At 48.3% G+C, this 20,393-nt stretch overlaps 1 protein-coding gene across 9 annotated transcripts in view; it reads left to right on the top strand.

Annotated features, from left to right (window-relative positions):
* The window catches only part of Lar (tyrosine-protein phosphatase Lar), a 291,572-nt gene that overhangs the window by 243,207 nt on the left and 27,972 nt on the right, over positions 1-20,393 (top strand). For all 9 annotated transcript variants that reach the window (XM_025305793.1, XM_025305796.1, XM_025305792.1 and 6 more), the window contains one exon: positions 4,684-4,866. In XM_025305793.1, coding sequence (XP_025161578.1) covers positions 4,684-4,866 — 183 coding nt within the window. The remainder of the gene's footprint in view (positions 1-4,683; positions 4,867-20,393) is intronic.

Below are 20,393 nucleotides of genomic sequence, written 5' to 3'. Positions count from 1 at the left end.
GCTCCGATCTCGCGTCGTCATCGCTGTCAATTCATTTAAATTTGCCAGTAATCGAAGACCCGAGCGACAAGTGTTACCGCAGGAGCAGAATACTTGATTTGACTAAAATATCTACGTCCAGCGCAAAATGTGTACGTATCATGCAGAATGAAGCTTCTTTTCAAAGCTTTCCTTTTGTACGCTGCTAATGAAGTTGCGAGTCGCGACTCAATCGAGCATTCCCCGTCGATGCTCTGCAGGCGATAAAAGAAGCTTCTTTCCCCGCGAGGAACGTCACAATCTTACGATCCCGTTGCGGCAAGCATAAATCTAAATATAACGATAAAAAAGAAGCTCGACACGCGAAAACGTGGACCGAGAAGAGAGAGAAAGAGAGAGAGAGAGAGAGAGAGAGAACGGAGGGAGCGCCATAAAAAGAAATAATAAAAAAGAAGGAGTTGGTCCCCGGCGATAACTCGTTCACGCGCGCCCGGTCCATCTTACTCGCGCTTTTACGCGCGCACATTTGCGTGCATGACCAAGCGGCGCGGAGTGAGAAATCGCAAATAAAGGAAAGCAGCGGGCACGAAAGGACGTCATAGGAAGGACGACGGCAAGGGAGGAAGACAAATTCTCCCACAAAATCACGACGTCTTCCAAAGGGAAGACGAGCGTCGTCGTCGTCGTCGTCGTCGTCGGGCTCATTCTACGATCGTACAATAGTCGTCGCACGACCTCGGACACGAGGAAGGCGCGGTGGCCGGATCGCCAGACGGACAATAGCTTTGCCGACGACTTTGTTGTCGTCGCGACGCTGCGCGGCGCGGTCGACGTCGGGCGCTTGTATTGTTTGTCGCCGCCGGTGGAAAAGCGTGCGCGCGCGAACGGAGGAAAGAGGATATAACGGTGAAGTAGGAGGAAGGTGGAAATGGCTGCGGGGACCACGCGGAAAGTCTGCAGGCGATTTCTATTGTCGGCCGCGAAGCGTTCTCCCCGCCGCCAATATAATTGGCGCAGCCGCGCGCCGGATAACTCGGACGATAACGAGGACAAAGAAGCGACGCCGCCGGAAGAAGACAATAGAGAAAGACCCCGAGAGAAAGTCGTGGAGGTTGTCGAGCATCGGCCCGCCACCACGGGCTCCAACCCTTCCTCCCCCCCTCCTCCCTCCCTCATACCTCCGCCGCGATAATAGCACGCAAATCCCGTTGAATTTGACAGACTCCAGTCGCGACTCGTATAATAGTCTGCGTGCGAGCGCGAGTTCCTTAATGTAACTAGCGACTAAGCTAGCAAATAGCCGGTAAATCGCTCGACCTACTTGCGACAGTTTTATCGCCGCGCGATGCGCGCACGAGGGATGCACCACCCGCGTCGTGGGCGATGCCTCTCGCGATTGGCTCGTGACATCTCGCAATCTTCTATTAACCCGAGCGTTTCGACGCGTGTTGCGATCTACGTACAGCGAGTTACGCTGCGACTGTTATTGTGCCAAGGTAAATGGACGATGTTGAAGAGATAACTAGATTTTCTTTTTTTTGTGTTTACGTTCGAGTTGGAAATGTAATTTGAATGAGTCGCTAACTTTCTCTCTCTCTCTCTCTCTCTCTCTCTCTCTCTCCCCCCTCTCTCTCGATGATCTTCGATGGGAAAACGACTAAAATAATTGGTCGAAGCCGAGGCTTGCGCTAAGTCATAAAGATGTTACCAAAGAGTTGGAGAGTCGCAGGCTCCAGGATCTTCCTGAATCTAGTTATCACCGTTTAGAGTAAACATCGATTCCGGGAAAAGGGAGAAAATTGCACTTAATGCGTATAACGGTTGCGGTGGTGTGTCAAAGAGTTTGATAAAGTCAGGTCAGGTTGAAGGGAAAAAAGCCGAGGGGGAGAGAGAGAGAGAGAGAGAGAGAGAGAGAGAGAGAGAGAGAGAGAGTGAGACTCACGCTAGCTACATCGAATAATTATTCGACGTGATCCTCGATAACGAGAATTAAATGGATGGATGAAGAGCGATGAGGAAGCAAGCGAGGGAAAATCCGATAAATTTTCTTTTCTTCCATCCGCGAGCCGGCCGAACGCGCGAACGTCAGGATCCGCGCTCATCGTCGATATTAACGATTAAAGATGATAGTGTCGGCGTTATCAAAGCGATTAAACGCGAGCAGCGCCATTGTGCCGATTGTGCGCGAATGTATCTTGACTGCGGCAGCCGGGTGAGCAGTCTTCTCGCCGTGAGATCCAACAGGTTCAGTGCTTTAAAAGTTATTTGCGAACGGCGCCGGGAGTAGATCAGAATACGCAAAAGTACCGCCGACCACTAACTTCGTCCGCGAGTTCCGATTGCTCTTGTAATTGACGAGACTGTGAAAGATGGACTTTCTAAGAGCCGCCCCGAAGGCGCCGGTGGTAATTGCAGTTTGATCGCGCCCTTACGGCGAACTTTCACCCAGTTCGTGGGCCTTGTAATAAGTCTCGAGTTCTCGCTTTCCGGTGACTTTAACCTTAGACAGCTAATGCCCCCTGCAAAAATTACAGAGCCGTCCTCTCCTCGCAAACTGCAATTAGAACATTGTTGTGCCGCGGCCAATTAAGAAATCCCCCCGTGAAAGACGCGGGATCTCGAGCGAGCGGCGCGCTAATGAAAATTATTACGAAATTATCCAAATTCCAACTTGGAGTCGGTAGGACGACGTCGAGCGACGAGGAGAGCTCCTAACGTCTGTTCAAGCGGCCGCGATCTGTTCTAAAATCCCGCGACACGCGTCGTTTCTCTATTTGTCGGGCGCTTCATTCCGCGCGTTTGCGCGGAAGCAAACTCTACTTTGCAATCGCGCCCGAGCGCTTCTCGAACGAGCTGCCGGTGGTGGGGCTCGGGAAATTGTTATTAAATCGGCTCGAGTGGATTGTCTTCATTTCTGCCGTATGAGTGCCGTCGAAACGGAAGCAGGACAATCGCGGGAGTTGTTTGGAACTTTGTGCGCCGCGTCGCTAACTTAGATTTAACTACGAGCTCACCCAAAGGATTAATGTAGCGTCGTCGTAATTACATGAAGAACGGGAGCGATGTGGGTCGGATCACGTGTACCTCGAAACAGGTCGAATTAATCTCTCTCTCTGCTGCTCGCCCCGGGGCTAAACTTCACGCACATCTCGTGCGTGTCGTTCCTTTGACGCGCTGCTCAGACCTCGATCGTATCAACTCTTTTAATTGGATATCGACCCGATTTTGTGTATGGTGTATGGCGGGCGCCTCGCGCGACTTATTAAGATCGACGAATATCCCGCAGACATCGCAGACACGTCATCCCGCGAATGTTATTTCGTGTTTTTTCGAAATATCAACGTAGCTCGAGACATTTCCCACTTGTTTTAATTAGCGTCCCGTTGATATCGGCGTTACTGAATCACGCTCGATCGGGGTCGAAGTCGTCCTGTCGCCAAGATAAAAAATTCTTCATGTCCGAATATATATATATATATATTTATCGTAAGCAAAAAATCTCTCCCTCTCTCGTTCTCTCGCGAAGATCACTCGACGCGCGGCAAAGACGCGCGATTTGTTCGACCCTTTCGGCAAATCCTTTCAAAGGACCACCGCACGGCGCGGCCGGCGGTATATTGAATTCTGTGATTTCACTCCTGATCGCATCAGCGTCCCAGCGCATCTATCCATATCAGCGAACTACCTTCCGAGGGACGGAAGATCTGTTTTCCGCGGTGGGAAATGGGAACACCGTGGGCCGGCCAGTTCCAGTGGCTTTTCCTAACTTTCGATCCCGCGAGACCGGTCGCCGGACCGGATAGCCGTCTACGATCTACGAGACCGAAGCCGGTCGCCCAGTTGCGCGACAACTGTCCAACGTATAATCGACAAGTCGCAAGTTTACTCCGCCATTGATGCAAAAGACCTGTACGCGTCAGATATTTTGACGTTCTCCGACCACTCTCCTCTCTTCTCCTCCCCTGCACCCCCCCGTCACTCTAGCTCTCTCGCTCTTCGCTCCGCTCCTCTCCTCTCCTATCCAACTGTATATAGCTACGTGTACTCCATGCTGCGCGTATATAATCTATTTGAATACCGCTCGACGCTTAAAAAGGTGGCAAGCGGACAGGCAGGTGAGAACAGCCGGGAATGAAGTTTTTTGATCGATCACCCCCTCCCCCCTCTCGCCTCACCATGCGCTCGCAAATATGAAAGTTTAAGTATTACCAAACTCTCGCGCTCAGTCTTAAAATACTCGAAATCCCGCGGCGTTTTCGATGAAAAATGAAAATGATTAAGAGGATTCTGCGGATACACGTCTTAAGAGAGGGGCTTCGTGTAATATTATAATATGCTAAACCGTCTGCCGCAAAGTACGAAACTTTCGGATTACGGGGTCCCTTTCTGTCTCGGCGCTTGTTAAAATATGCAAGCGGGTTATCCTGTGATATAACGCGTCTATTTATTTTGTATCTCGCTATCGTTTACCTTAGCCGCGAGTCGAGCCGACGCTTCGATGTATTATTACAACTATTATGCGTTCCCTCGTCGGGGAATTTTCTCAAAAGCTGCATAAGCTTCCGCTCCGTCTAGCCGCGTAACGTTATCAGCGCTTCTACTTTGCCGCGCATAATACGCCGGTTACTTCCGCCGATTTTTATAAACGTCGTCGTCTCGACTATCAACGACTAAAGAGACCCTCCTACCCTTGTGTGATTACAGTGGAGCATCTACCGACGGGTTTCCCGATGATCACTCAGGCGCCCACGACGAAGGTGGTCGAGATGGGTCACAACGCGGTACTTCTTTGTACGGCGATTGGCTCTCCGCCGCCGATCATCTTTTGGGTGCGAGACATGCTGCCTATCGATACGTCGAATCCACGATACACGGTCCTGGATTCCGGTAAGTAACACCGTCTGTCAATCAACACGACCGAGGCGAGCGAAGAAACGAACGAACGAACGAAGAGGGCGGCGAGACGCGTGCCCTCGAAAAGTCGAGCTCGTTTAAAATGCAACCTCGGCAGGGAACGAGAGTACGACACGGCGATGCGAAATAAACGACGTTATCGCACGAGCGAGCGTGACGCCTGATTCTCCAGAAACGGAAAGTAGGCCGATAAGAGTCGCGGGAAAGGAGCGCGCGCGAGAGCGGCGGCGGCGCGCGAGAGAGAAATGGGCTACGTGAGCGATCGAACGATGACAAAAGCTATGAAAGATAGAAAGATTAAGGGTGTTTGGCGGGTACACAGGTAGGTAACAATGGGGCGCCCCATCGGCGCGACCGGTGGCGCATGTCATATCTCGTTGAGTGCTCGGGTGCGTAAGTCACTGTCAACCCGCGGCGGCGTTGATCGAGTGGTCACGCGATACGCGAACATCCAGCACATCCATCTCGTTTGCCGAGAGCACACCTGGCCCCGTTCGCGAGCGCGAAGCACACTTCGTGCTCGAACATACGCGCGCGCGTTCATAAAGTGTACTCGCATCGCCGGCTGGCCTCGCGACCTCGACGAGACGCGGCTCGTAGAGATATTCTTACCTCAGCCAAACTTTCGCCAGGATAGCGTACACCGTTTTTTGTCTGACGATCTTGTTCCCCCCCCCCCTCTCTCTCTCTCTCTCTCTCTCTCTCTCTCTCTCGGGCCGCGATATGATATTCACCGCGAAGAATTCGATAATGCCGCGGCGCCACGACGAAATTGGTTTATTATTCACGCCGCACTTGCGTCATTTGGCATTCAGCAAGAGCAACGGCCTTGTGTGCGGTCATGTGCGCTCGTCGCGTGTCTGGCCGCGCCTGCCTGCGACTACTGTGCCGCGCTCGTAACGCGTACGCGCCACTTGGAAGAACCGCGCGATCAAACGGGCGCGTACGTTAATCTACCTCACCTCGCACGCCGATGTGAATGTGAAGTGTTAACGATCTCTCCGTTAAACATAACCGCGCACGCGTCGACTCGCCGCGTCCATTAACGTCCGGATAAGAAATCTAATTCATCCGTTTATTGTATTTATTAATTCAAAAATGGCACACACACACACACACACACACACACACACACGATGTACCTCTCTGTCCCTCCGCTCGGTACGCTTCGTGACCGTACGAGACCGCGGATAGATATGACCGCTGGCGCTTTTTAAACACGAAGCTACCACTTTCGCGATGCGCTATCTGTCTGCGAGCATGCGCGCGTGTGCGCGTGAAACGTGTAAGACGAATATTATTACGCTAATCCACCGCGATCGAGGAGATCCCCTCACCGCGCGGTCGCGCGACCTCTCGCGAGCGAGAAGGCTCGATTACGATCATTCCGCTCGTGTATTTCCGCAAAATTCCCCGTGTCTAAATTCCCGCTCTTTGCATATTTCCCATCGGCGAGAGCGTTAAATACACGTGCGAACGTAATTGAGTAGGGAAAATGTTCCGGGTGAAACTATCGAGCGCATTATTGCTAAACGAAAGCTGCGGAGGGGGGCAGATGACTCGCAAAATATATTAATAATCTGCCCTCTCTCTCTCTCTCTCTCTCTCTCTCGCCGAGGGAAAGAGAAGAAGTCGACAGTGCGCGGTGCAAGAGCGAGAGAGGAGAGCGAGCGAGCAGAGCGAGCGAACAAACGAACGACATAATTTTGCAATGCGCGCCGCGGCGTTTCGTTAAAGCGCTATGCATCCCATTATCATTACCTCCGCTGCTTAATACGAGCTGCACAGCGACGCGCGTACGCATACGCGTACGAATGCACGTATATAACGCACACTTTGTTTTTATCGCTGCGGCGGTATCATTATCGAGCGGGGCACGTCACGTAATACCGGCGCGCACTTCCCCGACTATCTTTACGGTGCCCGGCGCAGTTTGCCGCGACGTGAAAAGTGTACATTAGATGCGGCGAAGCCCGCCACCGCCGCCGCCATCGTTCTGTATATGCAACGCATACACGTGCCTTGCAACACCCGCGCGAGCCGAGCGTGCGTCTTCGCAGCGCGTGCACGCAACCACGTGCGTGTATTGTGGCCACGTTTGCATACTCGCGCAAGACGCATCGGTATGCATCGGGGCCGTATACGAACGCGAGACCGATACGCGCGCGCGCGACCTGGCAATCTTGCTAGAAATTGCCGTAAAGAAACGGGAAGAAGCAGGAGGTACGGAAAGAGGAGAAGGAGGAGGAGGAAACTCGTTCGCCGAGCGAGACGCATCCGACCGGAAACCCCATCCGATCCGAGGCCAAAGCACGCGTGCCGCTTCTCCGTTCCTCCGCACCCGCCGATTCCGCCGGCGCTCGTCAAATCGTCGATCCGAAAACGAATAATCGCCGGATGATCGGCGACTGGAGAATTCGCGATTGCCGAAGCCGACCGCAGCAGTCGGACCGCCGCTCGCGCCCGGTTATTTTCCCCGATCGATAGCCGCGATAATGAAGTATGCCGGACGCTTATGTAAATTCGTTCGGCACGAAGCGGCACCGTTACGCCGGCTATTATTATTGTAATTAGATGGGAGGAATAACAGGACGTGTATTTTTAGTTGCCGCTACCACTGAAGATCTGCCCACTACCGTCGTACTTGCTCTAACCGCTCCGCTCCTCTCTCTCTCTCTTTCTCTCTCTCTCTCTTTCTCGCACGCGTGCTCTTTAATATGCTAGTTGCAGCAGTGATAGTAAATTTATTTGGAATCCAGGGCGAATCCGCCGAGAGTCATTAACGGTTACAATTACTGGTTGCAGCAGTAATACCCGAGATAGCAACGTCACGAATATTCGAGGGTCGGCGGGGGGGGGGGGGAAATAATAATTATGAACCGCCAGCACACACCGAGAAAATGATAGAGCTGAGCGCGCGACGCGGGCTGAAATGTACGCTGCGAGGTAGAGTAAACAGAACATTCATGGAATTCTATAATTCGCGTTCGAATAAAGAGGACAAATCGCGCTAATTCGATCAGCGTGTCGCGCAGCACGCAGTACAACGAGTCCCGCGAGCCGCGGTGCATTAAAAGCTGCGCGGCGAGTCGCGCTCGACGCGCAGCATCCCCCAAAATAGAATCCGCGTCGGTGCGAGTTACGGCCGTATAAAGTTGTCGTTTGTCAAAGCCGCGCGACTTTTTATCGAATGGAAACGGTGCGCCATTGTCGGCCGTAAGATCGAGTTAAGTGCAATTTAACGGAGAGGGGTTGATAACCCCTGGCTGGCTGGCTGCGTGAGAGCCGACCCCCCCCCCCCCCCGAGTCACATCAGTCACTCGCTCTCGCACCCTTAACGTTATTCGCGTGTCTTCGCGACGCCTTCCCCCCCCCCCCCGCGGTGTGATAGCGTCCCAGTCGATAGCGCGCCCAGCCGGCATGTTGCCACCGTCGCGCTATACGCACGTCCCCATAAAATATACGGCTTAATGTATCGCAAAAAGTATATCACGAGCCGATGTACTTTCTGCATATAGCGGCAGCGGCGCACCAAGTTCCGCGCGAGGGAAATGGATGGACGAGAAATAAGGAGCAAGGAGGAAGCAGCGCGAGGGCGCAAGAACGTGGAAAGAAAAGGAGGCGAGCCCGGGACGGCCGAAGGACGGGGGGCGAGGGAAGGAGGGGTGGACGAGAAGGGAAACTGACGCCGTAGCCGAGCGAAACGAGAGTTTTCATAAATTCCATCCCGCGCTGACAAGCATTTTTCTCGTAAATCTTACCTGTCTTCGAACTCGTTAAGCGGGAGCTCGCTCGAAAATTGCGCGCTCGCCCGCCCTCCGCGCCCTCCTCTCGTCGTATCGCGCGCCCGAAACTGTTAACACATTGCGGGACGCCGCGATAGATTGCCGTGTTCGGGCGTTTCGACTGATGATGCATTCTTGACAGCGTTTTCCATCGTTCTCGATGTTTTATCTCGAAACAAGCACGGACGCCGCCAAATATCATAGGACGACGCCAAAAATAACACGCTACAAGGACGAACGAGGCGGTCGATGCAGCACTCGATGCATCGCGCGTGTTTGCCCGAAATAAAATACAAAACTGTCCGATATACGCAATCCATTTTGAAAGTCTATTTCGTTACCTAAAAAAAAGAACACACACGCGCGAGGGGCGCGCTATTATTATTAAAACAAAATGTGCTCAGCGTTGAGCACACACGTCGCACGACGACATTTTGTGAGCAACGCGTTTGCAACGAGTATTTCCATATTATGAACGTATTGCGTGCGCGCGACAATTTTTATGGAAAACTTATTTTCCGAATCTTTCTCAATGTTACGTTGGCGAGATTTAACTCCCCGCCGCGACGTGCTTCTTCTCGCGCAGTTCCTCCGAGCGAGTATTTTTCCGACCTGATATTGTGCAGAAATATTCGCAAGCGAGTATTTCGGTGCGCGTTCAGCGTACAGAATTGTTTGGTCAATCTGACCAAACTGATGCAATTGATTATTCACGCACGACAATTTGATATTTTTATCTCCTTCGTTCATGCGATATTTTGACCAAAGTGTGGTCGATTCAGTCGTCTCGCAAATTTGCGCGACGACGGCGAAAGCGTGTGAAACAATCTGACGCGGAAAGTGCGTCGGACAACGCAAGAGAGAACAGCGACGTTCGGGAGACACAGAGGGAGGGAAAGAAGGAGAGACGATAGACCTTTTTCTCGGGGATGCTTCATCCGCTTTCGCAACAGTTAAATATAGAATTATGTGAAAATTCCGCGTACATACGCATTATTCAAATCTCGCAGATTAAATTTGCCGGGCGCTTCGTTCGCGTTGTCGGCGAGAATTAAGCCGGTGTTAAAATTTTAACTCGCCACGCGCACTCTCCGGTCGGACCATCGCGCTCGCTTGCACGCCCGGATACTCGCCCGTATATATATATATATATATATATATATATACATATAGATATATACCATTGTTTGCGTTAATTTACGGGAATAGCTACATCCGCGATGTACATTAACGATATCAAAGCGTCCCAGCTCGTTATAGAATCGCGCTCGAGACTACGAAACTATTCTCTCGTATTTTCACTGCGCGCGTGCGCGATTAAATTCCATAGAATCTTTCGCGCTTCCTGTGTTAACACGTCCACCGTCGACTTAAGAATCGTAAGAATGTAACGATACACTCACCTCCCCGCCGCAGGGTGAGCTTGCGTGTTAAATTATGTGTAACGATAAAAGTGAATCTCTCTCTCTCTCTCTCTCTCTCTCTCTCTCTCTCTCTCTCCCTCTGTCTTTCTTCCCCGCGTAATACGAGCCGACTTTGTAAGCAAGCCACGTTGAATTTTTCTTCGGGGAAAGCTCTCTCGCCAGAAGAAGGATGCAAAGTCTGCGCGAAAGTTGCTTCGTTCTGCCCGTCTCTCACATGCGTGCTTAAAGATGCTAAGCGAAAGCTTAGGATACATGTTTCCCGAGGCTTCTCCCGACGTTGAGAGAAAGTCGCGTTAAAAGCGCGGGGAAAATCGATGTCGGTCTATTACCTCATAGAGGCGCTGCGCTGCGCTGCGCGCCGGTAAAGAATAGCGGTACAAGCGGCGCCGGATTACAGGACTTGATGAAGAGTCAAGAATCTCACGAGAATACTAGAGGGTTGCGCGCGCCGTCGATGCCGTCGAGGCATCACACGAATGACTGAGCGCCGGGCGCTCAGCGTCGATGAGTCGTTCTCGTTCCCGGAGAACTGCGGCCTAATGCGCGATTACGCGAGGGCAAATTTAATTAGATACGCGCGCGCATAAGTTAAAGTAGTTTAACGTTTCATTTAACCTTCAGCAGCGCCGGCTAAAAGGCCGCCACCGCTTCGCCTGGCTCGGTTCAGCTCGGCTCAGCTCGGCGCGACCCTCCAAGAAATTCTCTCTTCCTCTTTGCCGTCGCGCGCCTCGTCGGTGGCGCGCAACGACGCGAGCGGAACTTAACACAGCGAATCGTTAAATTATATTTTGCAGTCCTCGCTCGTAAAGCCGCGAACGAGCAGGCGACGCGGTGGCCCAGGCGCGCGGGCTAAAAGCGGAGACGGCGGTTAGCTCTTCGTCAACACTCGTAAAATTCCCCGCGTTAAAGCCCCCGGCAGCTTGATGAGCGAGCGCCAAACTTGGAAACAAGCGGGCGTAATACAGTAGTGTGACTAACGGATGGCCCCCGACTAAAGACCGCGGCCTCGTAACGGGTGGGGTCCTCGATGTCTCGGGGTGAGCCCGAGACCAAAAGGAAGGCAATAGAAAAGGAGAAAGGAACGCGAGGAAGAATGAAGAGAAAGATAAAAGAGAGAGAGAGAGAGAGAGAGAGAGAGAGAGAGAGAGAGAGAGAGAGAGAGAGAGAGAGAGAGAGAGAGAGAGAGAGAATGGCGGAGGAGGAGAAAAGCGGAAGATAAAGGAAGAAATGTGGAAAGAAGAGCTCGCGCGATCGCGATGTGTCTCGCGTTATCGTCAGTACTAGTTTCAGATAAAAGACCTCCTTCCGGTTACTTAACGCGACCTAGGCAAAGAGTCGCCTAAACACCATGGTGATTCGCGAGCAGACCTGCTTGATGCTCGCGCTGTCCTTATCGAGAGCGCACTGCTCGCGCGAGCTCTCGCGAGTTTATTTTACTCGCCGGGCCTAAACGCGTCGTGTGACTTCCGCTCGGTCTTGCTTATGCAATCGCGCGCAACCGCGAGGATCATCGCGTTCGACGGAAACGACCGATGTTAGATGAATGCGCGGTTCATCGAGGGGAAACGACCCGACACGGTCTCTTCCCCCCTTCGAGAGGTCTCCTCCGCTCCGAGCGGATTTAATAACGAAGGTGAAGCGAGCGTGACACTTTTTTATCGTGCGCTTTATTCCTTCGCTCTATTATTCTTAGCCACACCTGCGCCGAATGCAACATCCTGCGAGAGAGACCACTTCTTTTCCACGACTCCGATATTTACAAGGGGACTCCCCGCGAGATCTCCTCATCAGCCGCGCGCGCTCGCGGCTTAATTGGGTCTCCTTTCGGCGCATGCGGCGATTACAAGGGCGCGTATTATCGCGACTGCTACAATCGCGTCGCAATTGTCCCGTGCCGCCATAATCGACTCGAAACTCCCCCGTATCGTGGCTCGTTACCTTTGATATCGCAGCGCCGATTAACTGCGCCGCGTCACGCAGACCGAGCGACGCGACGCGACGCGACGCGACGCGACGCGTGCGAGTCGGTCAATGCGTCGAGAGAGTCGACGACGGCTCTCCTGCCTGTTCGCGTCGTCAAATCCGCGCCGCAAATTGCTCGACGTGACCGTCGCCCGGTAATACACGGACCGCCTAGTCGGCATTCGCAAAATTCAGCCGGCGAGCTGCCGACGGCGAAAGGGGTATCGAGTTTGGAACGAGCGTCGCAGCTTAACACCTATGCTGAAATTCCCGACGCGCGCCGTTCCGCTTCTCTCGAGGCCGTCTCGCCGCGTTCTCTCGCTCCTTTTCCTCTCGTTCGACCGTAGCGAAAGGCAGGAGGGCGCGTCCTCCACCTTTTCCACCGACAGTGGCTCCCCGTGGAGGAGGCTCCCCCGGGGCCATTAGACCACCCTTTACCCAGGGGGTTGACTTATGACGCCGGCTACGCGGAGGGAGCTTGAGTGAGTTACTCTTCTTCTCTCGCGACGGAGGGACGCGAGGGTCGAGGAAGGACGAGCGAGGACGAAGGTGAGGATAAAGGAAAAAGAGCCGCGTTACCCGATATGCCTCGGAGGTACGGAGGAAGCGGATCCTCTCCGCTGTTTTTCGCTGTATATAAAGGCTGGTGTTCGCGACGGGCGAGGGACGACGGAGGGGAAAGAACGTTCGTTATCTCGAACGACGCTTCGTCAAAAGCACGGGTACCAGCCCCCTTTCGCTGCGAGGAAATTATTCGATGTTCCGATCGCGCGGAACAACGCTCGAACAAAGCTGGAGCGCCGCCAAGAAATCGCGATTGCACGCGATAGGAGGCCGCCGCCGAGCAGCGTGCACGTGCTGCCTCTGCTTTAATTAATCCGAATGTGAGCGCAACCCCGGACTTAAATATCTGGCGCAAACGACTTTTTCGTTGTCGTTGTCGTTGTTACTGCGCCGCGGACGTACGTATCGTCCGTGCCTCGACAATCATCCAAAACGCATTTCCCTGTGACCGAGCCGCGGCGCCCGCATAATACCGCCGATTGTCCTTACATTAGCGCGACGCGTCGCTCTCGGCGCGCTAATTCGCCATTCGTACCTTTGATTCGGAATCGAATACGCGAGTCGCGTTCACAGTCAAACTATGCCGCTAGAAACTGTCTCTCTCGCAGTGTTTCAAGGCGGAATCGAGGTCGCGGAATTAATTCACGTATTCGTCGAGACATTATAATTGCTATTTAGCTCTGAGTTAGTTTATTCAACTAAGTACGCGGATAGAAAAGCGATTTGTGTTAACTGTTCATTTTCTCTCACAGAGAAACGAGAGAGTAAATATCAGTATCGAGAATTACGTACTTGATGAAATACTATACTATTGTATAATTGTATACTATAATTGCTAATTAATTCTGGGCCAGCTTATTCAACCGCAAGTAACTCTAATAGACGAACGATTCGCGTCAGTTCTTCTTCATGTTCTTCATCTTGTCTTATAGAGAAGTGAGACAATAAATTAGTATCGAAAAAATTATCAATATTAATATCGAAAATCACATACTAGACGGGACGTATTATAATTGCTACTTAATCTTAAACTTTATTCAATTCTAAACTTTATTCAATCCTACACTTTATTCAATTCTAAATTTTATTCCATTTTAAATTTTATTCAATTCTAAAATTTATTCAAACAAGTAATTGGGATAAACAAACGATTCGTGTCAATTTCCCTTTTTCTTTCATACAGAAGTGAAAGAGGAGTATCAATATCGAAATCAATACCGAAAAATATTATCCATATCAATATCGAAGATTGAATATCGATCAATATCGTAAACTAATGTCGAAAAATTGTCAAAGTGCAGTGACAATTTGTTTGCATTTCTCAATTACTTACTCCTTTAATTTATTCGACAGATTAACTCGAATAAACGAACGATTCGTATCAAATTTTTCTTCTCTTATAGAGAAATGAAAGAGTAAATCAGTACCGAAATCGAAGACCGATCAATATCTAACTTATTCATCAAATTAACTCGGATAAACGAACGATTCGTATCAATTTTTCTCTTCTTATAGAGAAATGAAAGAGTAAATCAGTACCGAAAATCGAATATCGATCAATACTCTAAATCATCAGTGTCAGAAAATTGTCCAAATGCAATGACAATTTGTTCTTATTTTTCAGGTACTTACCGCTATAATTTACACAACAAATTAACTCAGTTAAACGAACTATTAGTATCAATTTTTCTTCTCTTGTAAAGAAATGAAAGAATAAATCAGTACCGAAAATCGAAGACCGATCAATACCTAATTTTTTCATCAAATTAACGCGAGTAAATAAACGATTCGTATCCATCTTTTTCTTTTCTTATAGAGAAATGAAAGAGTAAATCAGTACCGAAAATCGAATATCGATCAATACTCTAAATCAGTGTCAGAAAATTGTCCAAATGCAATGACAATTTGTTCTCATTTTGCAGGTACTTGCCCCCCTAATTTACTCAACGAATTAACTCGAATAAACGAACGATTCGCATCAATTTTTCTTCTTTTATAAAGAAATGAGAGAATAAATCAGTGCCAAAAATTGAAAACCGATCAATATTTAATTTATTCATCAAATTAACGCGGATAAATGAACGACTCGTATGAATTTTTTCTTTTCATATATTACAATGAAAGAGTAAATCAGTGCCGAAAATTGAATATTGATTAATACCATAAATCAGTGTCAGAAAATTGTTCAAGTGCAATGAAAATTTGTTCTTGCTTTTCAGGTACTTACCCCTCTAATTTACTCAACAAATTAACTCGGTTAAACGAACGATCCGTATCAGTTTTTCTTCTCTTATAAAGAAATGAGAGAATAAATCAGTACCGAAAATCGAAGACCGACCAATATCTAATTTTTTCATCAAATAAACGCGGATTAATGAACGATTCGTATTTTAATTTTCTGTTTTCTTATAGAGAAATGAAAGAGTAAATCAGTACCGAAAATCGAATATCGATTAATATCATAAATCAGTATCAGAAAATTGTCCAAGTGCAATGACAATTTGTTCTTATTTTTCAGGTACTTACCCCTCTAATTTACTCAACAAATTAACTCGGTTAAACGAACGATCCGTATCAAATTTTCTTCTCTTATAAAGAAATGAGAGAATAAATCAGTACCGAAAATCGAAGACCGATCAGTACCTAATTTTTTCATCAAATTAACGAGGATTAATGAACGATTCGTATTAATTTTTTTTTTCATGTAAAGAAATGAAAGAGTAAATCAGTACCGAAAATCGAATATTGATTAATACCATAAATCAGTGTCAAAAAATTGTCCAAGTGCAATGACAATTTGTCGTCATTTTTCAGGTACTTTTCCCCCTTTAATCTTGTTCAACAAATTAACTCGGATAAACGAACGATTCATATCAATTTTTCTTCTTTTATAAAGAAATGAGAGAATAAATCAGTACCGTAAATCGAAGACCGACCAATATCTAATTTATTCAAATTAACGCGGGATTAATAAACGATTCGTATTAATATTTTGTTTTTTATAGAGAAATGAAAGAGTAAATCACAGTACCGAAAATCGAATTTCGATTAATACCATAAATCAGTGTCAAAAAATTGTCCAAGTGCAATGACAATTTGTTCTCATTTTTCAGGTACTTACCCCTCTAATCTTATTCAACAAATTAACTCGGATAAACGAACGATTCGTATCAATTTTTCTTGTCTTATAAAGAAATGAGAAAGTAAATCAGTACCGAAGACCGTAATACCAATACTGTAAATCAGTGTCAGAAAATTGTCCAAGTGCAATGACAATTTGCCCTCATTTTTCAGGTACTTATCCCTCTAATTTACTCAACAAATTAACTTGCATAAACGAACGATTCGTATCAATTTTTGTTCTCTTATAAAGAAATTAGAGAATAAGTCAGTACCGAAAAAATTGAAGACCGATCAATATTTAATTTATACAGCAAATTAACGCGGATTAATGAATGATTCGTATGAATTTTTTTTTTCTTGTAGAGAAATGAAAGAGTAAATCAGTACCGTAAATCGAATATCGATCAATACCGTAAATCAATGTCAGAAAATTGTCCAAGTACAATGACAATTTGTTTTCATTTTTCAGGTACTTATCCGTCTAATTTATTCGACAAATTAACTCAAATAAACGAATCATTCGTATCAATTTTTCTTGTCTTATAAAGAAATGAGAGAATAAATCAGTACCGAAAATTGAAGACCGATCAATATTTAATTTATTCATCAAATTAATGCGGATAAATGAACGAGTCGTATCAGTTTTTTTTCTTGTAGAGAAATGAAAGAGTAAATCAATACCGAAAATCGAATATCGATCCATACCGTAAATCAGTGTCAGAAGATTGTCCAAGTGCAATGACAATTTGTTCTCATTTTTCAGGTACTTACCCCTATAATTTACTCAACAAATTAACTCGGATATATAAACGAACGATTCGTATTAATTTCTTCTTCTCTTATAGAGAAATGAGAAAGTAAATCAGTACCGAAAATCGAATATCGATCAATATCGTAAATCAAAATTGCGGTATATTGCTGTTTAATTCCATCGTCGCAAAAGATTTGACGTTTTCTCTATGAATCCTAACTTGTAGAAAATTTGGTACTCATCTCTATTTGACAAAAGTACGACGCACTTTCTGTACTAACTAATATAAAAAATCTTTTTCATTCTTATTCTTTCTATGTCTAATACTTTAATACCGAATGTGTCGAAATGAACCGGTCTGCAAGAAATCCTGGCAAGACGTTTCTCTCTCTTTCTCGCTCACCTCTCTCTTCGTCTCTGAATCGCCGCTAACGATCGAAAACCGCGAGCGGAAAGTAACGTAATCGAAGCGAAACTTCATGTTCAAGCACTGGTCGGAATTAAAAAGTGTCGCGGCAACGTTTTGCCGCGCCAACGCCGCCGCGTACGGCGAACGCATCGAAGGTACACACAGCACACACTTCGGAATGCTTTCAGTGTAAACATATTTCCTATTTGTATTCTATCCGGATGGAATCCTGTATTCACCGAGCCGTGCGCGCAAATTCATCCCCGCTTCATCCTTCGATTCTATCCCGGCGACGACGCGTGCTATCCGAGCGTGGAGAGCGAACAAGAGCGAGATGACGCGCCTCACGCGTGTGCGTGCATGCGTACACTCGCGCGTAACGTCGGCGTCGCGTTTGCTCCCGTAATATTAAATATAAGAGAAGATATTTCAATATTGGTCGGCAAACACACAAATAGCAGCTCGGCCGTATACATTTGCGCTACGCCGCATACGTTTTCGTACCGCCGCCGCATATCCCCGACACAGTGGTGCCGGATCCGCCGAGTGAGGAGTGTAGAGGAGAAGAGAGGAGAGGAGAGGAGAGGAGAAGAAAGCGAGAGAAGAGCATACGGAAAGAAAAATGCTGTCGCCGCGCCTACTGACAGGCGAAACGTGTCGCCCGAAGCCACGGAGCTTTCGCGAGAAACGCGATTTTCCGGCGCACAAGAAAATTCAACGACACTTCCCGTGGCGAACGGCCCGTCGATCGCCAAGTTTCGTCCGAATTAAATCAGTCCGCTTCGAAAACAATCCGAGGCGCATTTATTATACGTCGTATCGCTCGTTTATTCGCTGTTTGTTTTTGCGCGCGCAACATCGAAACACGCCGTGTTTCGCGTGCATGACAGAGAGACTGAAAAATGGAACTTTTCGGTTTTGCCGAGAAACGTAATTACTCAAATGCAAATAGAGGGGCTCGCGCATCGCTGGACGAAAATGTTGGATCGTTAGGGGCTATTTATACGGTGCCTTCCCGGATTCGGCTAAGGGCTGAAAATTACAAGCCGGTCTATCGGCCGGGCGATTTAACGCTGGATAGCTCGCTTATAAATCTCGGCCGCTTAACCGTCAATAACAGATTCCTCGGCGAGTTTGAAGCCGATTTTTCCTCCGGAAAAAAAAAATTCGCTGTTGTGTTAGGTATCGAAGTTGCCGAGCATCGTTAATTGTCATATGCCGGCAATATCGATCGGCCTAGCGGAGAGATAGAGAGAGGACCATGGTATTCACCTATTATTTTTATTCAGCCGTTGCGAGTATAAAAACAAAATGTACGGGCAACAACTATTTAATAAAAACACGGCATTATACCGCGCCACGATCACACAAATAAAACATGGAAATAGAAGCAGTTTTCGTAATTTTGTATACGGGACGTACGATATTAAAAATTGCACTCGAATCGATGCGAGCTATCTCTTTTGTGCCCCTTGTGCATCGTAAAACAAGAGCCGAACTTTAGACATTTACGCATGTATATTACATCGATCTTGGAGAGATAAAAGAGCAGCGCGAGAAATTCCCGGAGATATCCGATGCTTGTGCTTTAACGAGATATATGAGCTGTCATTTTCTTTTTTCTTTTTCTCTCCTTTTTCGAACGATGCGAGGAAATTTTTTTTACAATATCACCATTCGCGCTAGTATAATTGCGGACGGACCCACGATTTTGCATTTTTGTCGCATCGAGGCTTTCGACTTATCCCATTTTCAGAAGCACAAACGGCACGTAGACCAACGTGTACTTTCACGAGAAAGAGGGAGAAGGGGAGAGAGAGAGAGAGAGAGAGAGAGAGAGAGAGAGAGAGAGAGAGAGAGAGAGAGAGAGAGAGAGAGAGAGAGAGAGAGAGAGACAATGACCTCTCGCTGACATAGATTTTATACAGCGGGTAGATATCGTATTATCTATCCTACTTATCTGAAATATTCCCGGTGACTCGGTCCGATCGATACCGTAAACTGGGATTATGAAAAGTTAAAGAGTGCCATTGTGTCGGCACCTTTTAACACAATTGTACCCGATGTTCAGTAATGTTGCGCCGCGTACGCGTACCGTGCCGTACTTGGAAGGTTGGCTCGCGTGCCTTGATTATATAAAATTTATAAAGAATGGGGGGAAGTCCGAGAGCGCACGCGGTGAGATTATCGCAGTCTTGCGTCGTGTCTCACGTTCAGGATCTAATTGCTCGTCGCCGGCGGTGACACGTCCCTCTTCACGGGCCCTATGAATATTTTAAGCGGCTATTACGCCCGTAGAAATGTTATCGTTAAACCAATGGTAATTCGCGCGTTCTCCCGTTAATCCTGTATCGTTCTTTACCTCGCACGTACGCGATAAAGCGAAAAGTTACGACTCGGCCAGCCAGTGGGATATTAAAACGGGTTTTAATGAAACCCGTACGCTGAAGAGAGGAGAGATAGAGAGAGAGAGAGAGAGACAGAGAGAGAGGGGGGGGGAGGGGGGGAGGGACGTTAAGTATTTCTAACAATGATAAGCTCGCGTCGAAAAAATTTCGACGTTATTAAGCTGTTACTTCGGCGCGATCTGTCGACGTTATTTCCGGTAATTGAGGGAAATAGCGACGCACTAATTCGTCAATAGTCACGCCTTTCAATAAGAACGCAGGCCCAATGCCGTGGTGACGCTAATCGAAAGGATCCCGTAGCGGCGGGAACGTGATAAATCGTAATCGCGGCTTTGATTCTCAATCCGAGAGAAATAACAGGTCGATGTGGCGACGTCTTGATACATTCTTAACGTGTCCGCCGGTCAGAGTTTACACAAAGGATCGTAACGGAATTTTCGGAGGGCGGGTGAATAAGCGCTTTTCACGTGTTACGCCATCCGCCTCGGCGGGTGTAACATTTTCCGCGACGCTAACAATGGACACACGTGACCCCGGCGCCCGAGGATAACAATATGACGAGGCGGTGCGCGCGTTGCTTGCCTTGCCGGTCGGCTCACGGAAAATTGTAGATGAAGCACGATTATGTATTCCGATCGTACGCGATATCAGTCCGCCTCGCTTCCCGCCCGTGACGGAGTGTTCTCCACCCTCGACCCTTACTCTTTCACCCTCTTCTTTCCCTCCTCCTTCCACGGTCGGCCAGTCTCACACTCGACTCTCTATACCCGAGTTCTTTCCTCCCCGAAGGGGAGCGCGCTGTGCCGGGAAAAATTGTGCGAAAAATCTAGCGTTTGGTTCAAACGCGCGATTCTAAGATTTTGATCCGCTAATTGCGTCACGTGTGTGACGGCACGAGAACTCTCTCGGCCCGATAACGAATTCCGAAATCGAGCAAAATTCGCCAGGCCGCGAAATTAATAGACACGCCGCGAATGGTCACGCGCACCAATAATCGCGGGCTCCGTTTTACTCCAGGCCATAATATCAAAACGCAACCTTTTATCAGAGAGTGAGAGAGCGAGAGAGAAAGAG

This window comes from Harpegnathos saltator, unplaced genomic scaffold (assembly GCF_003227715.2).
Source record: "Harpegnathos saltator strain DR-91 unplaced genomic scaffold, Hsal_v8.6 scaffold714, whole genome shotgun sequence".
NCBI classification, from domain to species: Eukaryota; Metazoa; Arthropoda; class Insecta; order Hymenoptera; family Formicidae; genus Harpegnathos; species Harpegnathos saltator.
The sequence above is the reverse complement of the archived record's forward strand: the minus strand, read 5'-3'. Positions and strand labels throughout refer to the sequence as shown.